General features: G+C 39.4%; 1 protein-coding gene across 1 annotated transcript in view; it reads left to right on the top strand.

Annotated features, from left to right (window-relative positions):
• ldb3b (LIM domain binding 3b) overlaps nucleotides 1-9084 on the top strand; it is a 14099-nt gene extending 5015 nt beyond the window's left edge. Inside the window, exons 4-9 of the mRNA XM_037691151.1 lie at nucleotides 2491-2513; nucleotides 4331-4528; nucleotides 5620-5643; nucleotides 6774-6940; nucleotides 7047-7083; nucleotides 8342-9084. Of these exons, the coding sequence (XP_037547079.1) occupies nucleotides 2491-2513; nucleotides 4331-4528; nucleotides 5620-5643; nucleotides 6774-6940; nucleotides 7047-7083; nucleotides 8342-8438 (546 nt within the window). The 3' untranslated portion in view covers nucleotides 8439-9084. The remainder of the gene's footprint in view (nucleotides 1-2490; nucleotides 2514-4330; nucleotides 4529-5619; nucleotides 5644-6773; nucleotides 6941-7046; nucleotides 7084-8341) is intronic.
• The last annotated feature ends 1367 nt before the right edge of the window (nucleotides 9085-10451 follow it).

Raw genomic sequence — 10451 nt, 5'->3', positions numbered from 1 at the left:
ATATATATATATATATATATATATATATATATATATATGGTTTTTTTAATCTATATTGAGTGCTAAAAGTAGTCATTATTGAAGTGACAAGTGACTCCCGGTGTCAACAGATGTTTAACATGTTCTGAATTGTTGACATCAAATTATTATAGATCTGTTGGAGGAAAAAACATCATTTATTATGTTTTAAAATGATACAGAAACTTGATCTGACAGTTCTGTAATGCAGTCTGAAAAGAAAGACCATTATTCTTTTTAATAAACTGCAATGTTTTTTGTAAAGACATCAACTTTATCAGACTCAAAGACGCATATTGTGCTTTACACCTATTGCCTCCGCTTTAGGTTGAAGGTGGGCAATATTTTTTGTTGGTGCCATTTTGTCTGATAGATTTTAATGAAACTATCAGAAAATGCCATTCCATCCACAGCTGATTATTTTTTGTTAATCAACTCAAGTCTTAGAAAAACACAACAATTACTGTATCTTAGTTAGTTTTATATATGCCGAGATCAAATCTGTGGAGGTTGTAGTTGAGTTATTCCCAAACTGTCATAAATCTAAACTTTAAAAAAGTTTAGTAATAACCAGTGGAGTCAGCCCTGTTTGGCTGCAAAATATCTCATAAACCAGTAAAGTTATAGAAAGTTCTTTAACTTTTTGGGTAAATTCAACAGAAGGTGACTTCCACAGCTATTGAACCTTAACGCAAGTTGATGTGGTAGTAGCTGAGAATCATTAAAAACACTTACATAAACACATCCGTGCAAAATGAACTCCCAAATGATGAAATGAAACCAGGCATCGATGCGGTCCACATTCCCACAGATTTGACGTCACAAATTGAAGAGTACACAGAATACAAAGACGACTCTATGGAGAGATGACATACTGCAGGTATTAGTGGAGCTCCCACCATCAAATACATTTAAAAGGTTAATTAAGGGTGAGACCTTTGACATATCACATCCGCGTATCGGTCTCAGCTAATGTGTTTCCCCTCTGGTGCCGAGCTGCTTTCCAGCGGCAGCCAATGGGACATCAGGTGTCGGGAAACAAGCTCCAAGCAGAACACAGAGCGATGATCTCAGTCCTGCCAGCAGCCCCACCGCACAGAGAACATGGACACACACACACACACACGTAGGTCAGAGCAGCTGTTGGACCTGGTCATGGAACTTTCCGCTCTGGTTACACACCATCATCCTGAATGCCAAAGCTAAGTTAGGGAGCTCCCATTCTATAAGGAGATGTCCCGTGTGTGGGATGGGACATGTCTTTACAGTACCTACTGTCTCCAGAACCAGTTGGAGTTCTTTAAAAACTGTTTTTCATCAAACCTGATGTGCAGAGTGTTGACTACCAACTACAGAAAAAATCGTCTTCTATTTATTTATTTAGAATCTTCCACACGTCTCAAAATGTTGCTCTCATACAGAAATGATTCATAAAACTGTTGTCCCAGATGTCTTCAAAATGTCCACTCCAATAAAAAGCTGATTGAGACTGAACCAGTCTGTTGTGCGGTTGGTATACCTTAAATATCCATCCATCACCTTTAGCCGCTTCTTCCTTCCTGGGTCACGGGGGTCACTGGTGTCCTCGTCCACGAGTCACTGGGCAAGAGGCGGGGGACACCCTGGACAGGTCTCCAGTCCATCACAGGGACACAAAGACAATCAGTCACTCTCTCACACACACACACCCAGGGACAATTTAGAGTTCAATCATCCTAACATGCATGTTTTTAGTCTGTGGGAGGAAACTAGAGTGCCCGGAGAAAACCCCTGCGTGCACGGAGAGAACATGTAATCTCCACCCAGAAAGGTCTTCAGCCGGTTTTTGAACCGGAAACCTTCATACAGAGAGGCGACAGCTCTACCAACTGCACCACCGTGCTGCTCAGACCTCAAGCAGATGTCACTAAATAGAACCTAAATTCAACTTTAATGCCGTATATTTGCCATAAAGTCCTATTTAAGTCATGCTGGATACATTTTATTGAACAATGGGGGTGAACACAAGTTCAACATTCACCTCACAAAATGTGAACGTTTCACATATTTCATGTTAAAAAAAAGATTTTTCAAATCTCAGACTGAGACACTTTCTTGGGCACCCTTCGTGGTAAAACGCTGTTATAAAGTGGTAGCACTAAAGTCCAGCGCACCTGCAGTGATTCAGTGTGCATCTGCACTTCTGACATAAATGGATCTGGTGGTTTGTGCTATGTTTGTGTATATTTCTGTCTGTTCTGTGCTAAATGTGTCGTTGCGACTCCCACACCCCTCCTGCGTCACGAAACACTCCTGTTCTTGTCAGTCATTCCTCCGGATGAAACGAGAGCAGGGAAACATCAGACGGATCATAAATGACTTCTTGTGCATGAGAATACAGAAGACTAAATAGTTTCCTACACAACAAATACAAGATGTTACCACGTATCAACAATCTCGTCTCTTTTGTCTCCTTTGATCTCTGTGTCCCAGGTCATCGCCAACACAGCCGCAAAGTCAGTACTACCACTTTGTTTTTACGTTTCTTACGTTTCTTGTGCATGAAGTAACCTCAGCACTTACAGTGTCGTTTGTCATATCATATTTAATTGACTCGTTAGCAGCATTTGTACACTTGAACCTGCAGGAGTCAGGGTTGCAAGCCTCTGTCACTGCACAGTCAGGTGGTGCACCAACTGAACTGGTCGACTAATTTGGGTTCCAGTTTACAGCTAAAAAAATAATTAAGCTCACAAGCTCAAACTGCACTTTGTGCCCCAAGCTTGTATCTTACTGGGCTTCAACTGGTGGCAACTTGTTGGCAAACAATGGGTTTCATCTTCCTTAGGCTTATGTTTGAAATAATGGGTGACAAAATTGTCTCAAAATTCATTCAACCTTTATTTATACGGGTTAATTTCACTGAGTCACAAGGACTCATTTCCAAGAGAACCGTTTTAAACAAAGAACACAGATGAGGTACAGACAACAATAGACGATCATATAAACATAAAAAATGAAAAGTAAATAGAAGAAACGATATAAAAAACGAAACAAAAGCATCTACATTAAAAAGCAATATAAAATACTAAACAGGAGCATGTTTGCGTTGGTTTTTGCAAGTTAACTTAGTTGTTTAAAATCCCTTAAGAGTGGTCAAGGTCGACAGCTTCAGATCTTTTTGGAAGGAATTCAAGTTTACAAGAGCAGAGTAAGAGAAAGCCATTTTACCTAGTTCAGTCTGCTTTGGTCCAACTTTAGGCCCGTCTCCAGACTCCCATTCGTTTCAAACTACTAGAAACAATAGTTGAGTTCCAATTAAAACATTTTTTTGGAGGATCACTATTTTGGAGATGTTCCAATCAGGCTTCAAATCTCTCCACAGCACCGAGACTGCTCTATTGAAGGGTTTTTAATAATAATTTCCTAGCCACGGATGCAGGTGGTTCTGTGCTTCTTGTCCTATTGGACCTTACATCTGCTTTTAACACCATCGACCATGAGATCATTTCTAGGCTGGAGCAGTGGGTGGGCATCACAGGGTCAGCCCTCAAATGGTTTATATCCTACATCTCTGACAGAACCTTTGTGTCAACATCAAGGATTTTAGTTCAACATTGACAGCTCTTCGGTGGGGCGTACCGCAGGGGTCCATCTTCGGTCCTCTTCTCTTTTCTTTATACCTGCTAGGCCCACTATTTTTCATAAACATGGCATACCTTTTCATTGCTGTGTGAAGCGCACTGGTGAGCATGCTATTCAACCGTGTCTTGACTGGGAAAATATTGCCACAAACCTTCAGAATTCAGCGAGACAGCAATATAAAAATCAGCATGTTTTCTCAAAAAGTTGAGTTTTGAGTTGCCGACGAGCCTCCAGTAGCTGCCCAGTGAGATTATACCATCAGAGTTTAATGACTGCATCAGTGTCATTTAATAAACTTTTACTTAACATAAAAGTGTTAAGTACTAACAAGGACCACAGCTCTTCTATGCTTGGCTGTAATGTGTGAGACATCATTTAACATGTTTGTGTGTTAATGATTTTTCTGAATATTAATGATCTGTTTACTTTAGTGTGTTGGGATAATCTGTGGACTTGCATGTTAGCTTTAATTTGTGTTCCCAAGCCAAAATTTGTATTTTATCATTAGTGGGCTAAACATTGAGTTGTGATTTAAAAGTCTAATAATGACCCTGTTGATTATTAACTTAATTAAAACAATAATTTTGGTTTTGTATTTTGGTGTTTTTTTCTTTTGTGTCCACGTAACCTCGTGCACCCCTTCTGACCCTCTGATCTGACACCCCCTTCTCGCTGCCTGCTCTGACAGTGTGGAGTACACCCCCAGTTTCAACCCCATAGCTTTGAAAGACTCAGCCCTCTCCACCCACAAACCCATTGAGGTGAGGGGTCCAGGAGGAAAGGCCACCATTGTTCACGCCCAGTACAACACACCCATCAGCATGTACTCACAGGACGCCATCATGGACGCCATCGCAGGACAATCACAGGCCAAAGGACATGACGGGTGAGATCACACAGCTTAAAAAAAAAACATAAAACTCCCCATCCAATTTTATTTTACTTGTCTTTATAGGTTCGCTTGGTAGTTCGTTACATCCAGTCAGCTCACTCAAAATAACAAAACAGAAGTAAACGAAAAATAGATTTTTAAGAACTATGTTTTGTATTTTTAAGGCAGGTGAAAGTAGCATTTGTTATTTATACACGGTTATATCAGCTTATTGTTTTTATGATCCCAGTCAACATGCTTTCCATGACTTACCGGCATTCGTGAAGTTTTAAAACCCCAAATTCAAAGCAGAGGTTACCTGTAAATAAAGGTAAACTGGGCTTTTCTGAGTCTGAACATGTAGTTATGATGCCTAAAGAAAACTACAAACACTGAGTCAAATCAAGAATAAAATTAATTTAAAAAAAATAAAATTAATAAAGAAGGGATCTATTAATAATTTCACCAAAAAATTGACAAAAGTTTTTAAAAAATCCAATTTATCAATCTAACTATATCTAAGAATAGTATTTTTTCATCTTTTTCTGTTTGGGTGAACTGGCCCTTTAAAGCCAAATGTAGTGCAGCTTCTGGGCTCATCTCAAAAAGTCCATATTATACACAAATACATGTTTAGAACTGAATAAATGTCCATGATTTATTGTCCAAAAAATATAATAATTAATCCATAATATGAAGTGCTTCCAGACTCTAGAGGAACCTTTTCATAATTCACTTAATTAAGCACACACGCTTATTCTCACCATCTGTTTTTATTTCATAAAACTGCTTCTATTGGGTGCTTTCACCTTCTGCCTCACAGCAGGACTTTCTCTGCAGCACTAGGAGGAACGATCTGTGACGCAGCTCTGTCTCTAAACCAATTTCTATTAGTTGAAAGTATGAAACCTGCAGGAGGGAAATAAAACACAGAATGTATAAAACGGCCTTTATGCTGATATCTACAGTAATGTAGGTTTGGGTTTTTCGTTGTTGTCTGTGCCTTTCACCCATTTTCCTCTGTTCATTCCATCCAACCAACCAACCACACCTGCACTGCCCTCCACCCATCCCTCCTCATCCTTCCCTCCTGAACCTGACCTCAGCGAGGAGGCCGGATCTCCTTTGGCGTAAGTAAAGCTGCGTCTCTTTTTATTGTCTCACTTTCTAACCCTCCTTGAACTGGAAGAGCGCCATCCAGTCACACCACATTGCTTTAAACACTGTGCACTTGAAATCTCTTACATTTAACAAAGTTTTACTGTATCCGAAAAACAGTTTCCAGTTTGACGAAATAAAGCAAAACTAATGGAAAAAGAAGGCATCAACCAAACTATGATAATTTAACTTCCAAACTAATTTCAGTCTAAATTTACTTTGGCAAATTTATTGCAAATAGCATTTTAATAGCAATACGTTTGTTTTATGGTGCAGTGTGGCACATGTTGTCCTCAGGAAGACACGTCAAACATGCCCGCGGGGACCAGGATTGGACCCCCCTATAGACTGATGTCAGGACGTAGGAGGTTGGAAAGTTAGGCCGGTCCAGACCCCTGTACTGGGGTATCTAGGGATCAACAAACTCCACTCATAATTTAGATTTTATAGATATTTTTTTGCAGAATAACTCATTAACTTCAATTTGGCCATCTTATGTGTGGTTTTGTACCCATTGTGCAGACAGTATCCAGGGAACTCAGGATGAAAATAAAGAATAATATTTAATAAAGAATAATATTTACTTAAATAAACAAAAAGGCTGACGTGTCAGTAAAACTAAATTTGGGCATGAATAAGGAGACGCGGAGGAAAACAGAGCACGATGTCTTCGGGGGACAATCCACAAACGGAGGCGAAACAAACTGACACAGAACTTATAGAGAACACTAACGAGGCACAACGATGAACACCATGGGGAGGTTGGGATGGAGGACAGGTGAGACAGGAGCTGGCAACATGAGGGAAGAAACACTGAGGAAGGCAGGACAGATAAAAACACAAATTAAACACAGATTCACTCATTTATCACATTAAAACCAGTAAAATCACCACCTCCTCCACGCTCTGCCCATCTGCACGCACAGAGGAGTGAATAGAGAAGGAGTTCCACATGCTCTGAAATAATCTAAATCTAAAATAAATTTATCTATGTTTAGTTGATAAAAGCTTAGTTGGTGCATTGTGTTTATGTAAAGTTTATCAGTTTAAATAAAGTAAATATCACACGATCTGAGGTCTAAGTGTACTCTCCACCCTGCAGTGTTCTGCCCGTCAAAGAGCCCGTGGTGGACTGTGCCTCTCCGGTGTACCAGGCGGTGATCAGGCCAGGAGACACAACCCAGGACATGTCTGAGTGGGCTCGCCGGGCTGCCAACCTGCAGTCCAAAAGCTTCAGGATGCTGGCTCATATCACCGGCACGGAATACCGTCAGTAGCTCAGAGCCTTCTGTTTATTCTGTTCTGTCCTTACTGTCTGATATACCTCAAAACTCCTTCAAAAGCAAATCTTTATTGTGCATTTTTGTCTATGCAGTGCAAGATCCAGATGAGGAAGCACTGCAGAGATCAAGGTAAGGGTGATCTTAAAAGAAATAAATAAAAGAATAAGAGTCAACAATCATCATAGACACTTGCTAAAAGTTTAAAAGAAGACAAAAATAGGGCAAGCGGCAGAAGCAGATTTCAGAGAACAATGCTACATTCACACTTTAAGGAAAGAAAAAGACTGATGCATCACTCTTTGATGGCGTGTCCTCTGGTGAGCTTTAAAGGCAACTTAAATCTAACTCTGAACAAAGTCAGATTTGTGTTTCTGTCTTTGTGATAAATTTAGCTCCTGTTTTTATCTTCATATTGACTGTACAGTACAGTACGGTGGCCGTGAGGTGTAAATGAACAACATTTGAAAAAACAGAATTACATTTGAAAAAAATGGAATTACATTAGGAAAAAAACTGAATTACATTAAGCCAAAGTGGAAGTGGCCAAAGTGGAAGTGGCCAAAGTGGAAGTGGCCAAAGTGGAAGTGGCCGGAATTACATTTAAAGAAAACAGAATTACATTTGAAAAAACGGAATTACATTAAGCCAAAGCGGAAGTAGTGGGGTTTGTTTATAGTGTTTTATTTTTTAACTTTATTAAGTTATTTGTTTATTACATTTAATCATTACATTTTTTTAAATGTATTTTTGTTTTTTGTTTTTCCCAAATATAATTTAACGTTTTTCAAAGGTAATTCCATTTTTTCAAATGTGATTCCGGCCACTTCCGCTTTGGCCACTTCCACTTTGGCCACTTCCACTTTGGCCACTTCCACTTTGGCTTGATATAATTCCATTTTTTTCAAGAATAATTCCTTTTTTTTTTTTTTCAAATGTACTTCTGTTTTTTCAAATGTGATTTCAGCCACTTCTGCTTTGGCCACTTCCATTTTTGGCTTAATGTAATTCAAATTTTTTCAAATGTAATTCTGTTTTGTTTTTTTCAAATGTGATTCCAGCCATTTCCACTTTGGCCACTGCCACTTTGGCTTTATGTAGTTCTGTTTTTTCAAATGGAATTTCATTTTTTTTCCCCTTCCCAAATGTAATTCAGTTTTTTTTTATGTGATTCTGGCCACTTCCACTTTGTCTTAATGTACTTCTGTTTTTTTCAAATGTTGTTGTGTTTTTGTGGTTTTTGTTGTGGTTTTTTTTATTTTTTTTATTCTGTTTTTGGAAATGTTATTCATTTACACCTCACGGCCACCGTAGTCCAGAGATAAAAGTGGCATCAGATGAAAGCATTTTGTTGGACGCAGCAGCCTTATCTTGTCATCCTCACCATCAGGGAGAAGTTTGAGTCCGAGGTCAAAGGGCCGCGGTTTGCCAAGCTGAGGAACTGGCACCACGGGTTGTCCGCACAGATCCTCAACATCCAGGAGTAAAGAGGAGACAGAAACATGCGGCGTGGAAGAGTGACAGAAAGACGAGGACATGTAAACACGGGCAAAAACAAAGGAGTTTACAGGAAGTAGGGATGGATTATGGAGAAAAATGAGCAAAAGGAGGAGGAAACTCCTCGGGAATGTGAGATGTTATTGTAGTCTAGAATAATAGAAAACAATATTACGTGTTAGTATGAGACTGCTTTAAGTGTCAAATATATTTGTCTGCTGTTATGATCTGATCTCACATATTTTTTCTGGTTTGTTTCCTGATTATTTGAGCTCTTTGTCTCTAAAATGTACAAAAAATAAGAGGAAACCACAAAAATGTTTATTTTTGTTGTCGTTGTTTGATAGTTGTTTTGCTCCTTCAGAAATCACAAATGTATTTAAATTTTCAACCTAAATGAGCATGTGAGCATGTGACGTCAAGAGAAACACACTATTTATCTACATGCACAAGTACAGTATGTAAAAATGCACTCAGAATGTACTGATATCAATGTGAATAAATGTTTTCTTAAATCTACAAAGATAAGTGACGTGTTGTGAAATGAACCAACTGAATTTAAAAAAAAAAAAAAACGTAAAAACAGCTATAACTCATGACAGTAGCTGAAAGTGGTCCCCAACACATGTTCTGTAAGCTAACAGATTAAATAAAATCTTTGTTTAAAATTTAGCCATTAATATATATTTTTTTGAGTCGTCTCGGTCTTTTAGTAAAATGTCTCATGAACCAGTCTGAGACGAACCACGTCATCAAATACGCCGACGATACCACGGTCGTGGGCGTGACTAGCAACAACGAGGATCAGGCATATTGGGAAGAGGTGGCACACCTTGTGAACTGGTGTGGGGGAAAATCAGCTGAATATCAACAAAACAAAAGAGCTCATTACTGACGTCAAGAAAACGACATCACACGCCGCTGCTCATGAACAACACAGAGGTGGAGGTGGTGGAGAGCTCCAGAAATACTGGGTCAAGTCAAGTCAAATTTATTTATAAAGCACATCTAAAACAGCAGCTGTTTACTGACCCTAGTAGGGAAGAAAGACCAGCCGTGTCTGCACGTTCTCCATCTCACCCGACGTCCTCACCACATTCTGCAGAGGAACCATGGAGAACACCATGAAGCCGTCTGGAAGGATTTGAGGAGGGTGGTGTCGGGGGAACATGGATGTTATCACTTACTAGTGTTAAATTAATGTAGAACCATGTGTGTGAGGTCAAGAGACTCAGAGAGGAGCCTGTAGGCGCCTAATGAACTGCGCCTGCAGATAATATAACAGCTGACGCCTCCTCCGTTGTCTGTAAGCTGGAAAGCAGAGGCCATCTTGACCTCACCTCTGTCTGATGATCTTTCTAAAAAGCCTGTCTTTAGACGCTGACCTCACGACCGGAGCTTCAATATAACATCCATGTAAGCCTGTGTGTTAACTCTTCGTATCCTCAGACTGGATTATTTATGTAAAAAGATTATGAAAAGATAATTAATTTAACCAACAGGTGGTGAGAATGGTGGAGAAGATCATCAAGACACCCCACCCATCCATCCAGGACATTGGTCTCAGACCAGAGCCAGTAAAATCAAAAGAGACAACTCGCACCTATAATGTGAAATGTTTACTCTGTTGACCTCAGGCAGGAGGTACCGCAGTCTGAGGACCAGAACCACCAGGTTCAGTCTCATCCCACAAGCTATAGACTGCTGAACTCAGATCACTAATGAAGTGACCACAGCAGAAAACACACACACAGACACAGACGTTCATAAACACTCAGGCCATGTAAATTATGTACTCCTACACTGCTGTGGAGGAATAAAACAAACAAACAAACAAAAAATCTGTTTTGCATGGTGCACTGTGCAATTCTGAATGACAATAAAGTTTATATTATATTATTATTATTGTTAACTTTACAAAACTTTCAGGAAATAATCGATTAAAGCTACAACTGATCAACTTTTGGAGCCAAGATTCAAGATGCTCACCACAGCTAATTGAA

The sequence above is a fragment of the Nematolebias whitei genome, chromosome 17, assembly GCF_014905685.2.
Source record: "Nematolebias whitei isolate Nwh7 chromosome 17, NemWhi1, whole genome shotgun sequence".
Taxonomy (NCBI): Eukaryota; Metazoa; Chordata; class Actinopteri; order Cyprinodontiformes; family Rivulidae; genus Nematolebias; species Nematolebias whitei.
Note: the sequence above shows the minus strand (reverse complement) of the source record. Positions and strands in the feature narration are given on the sequence as shown.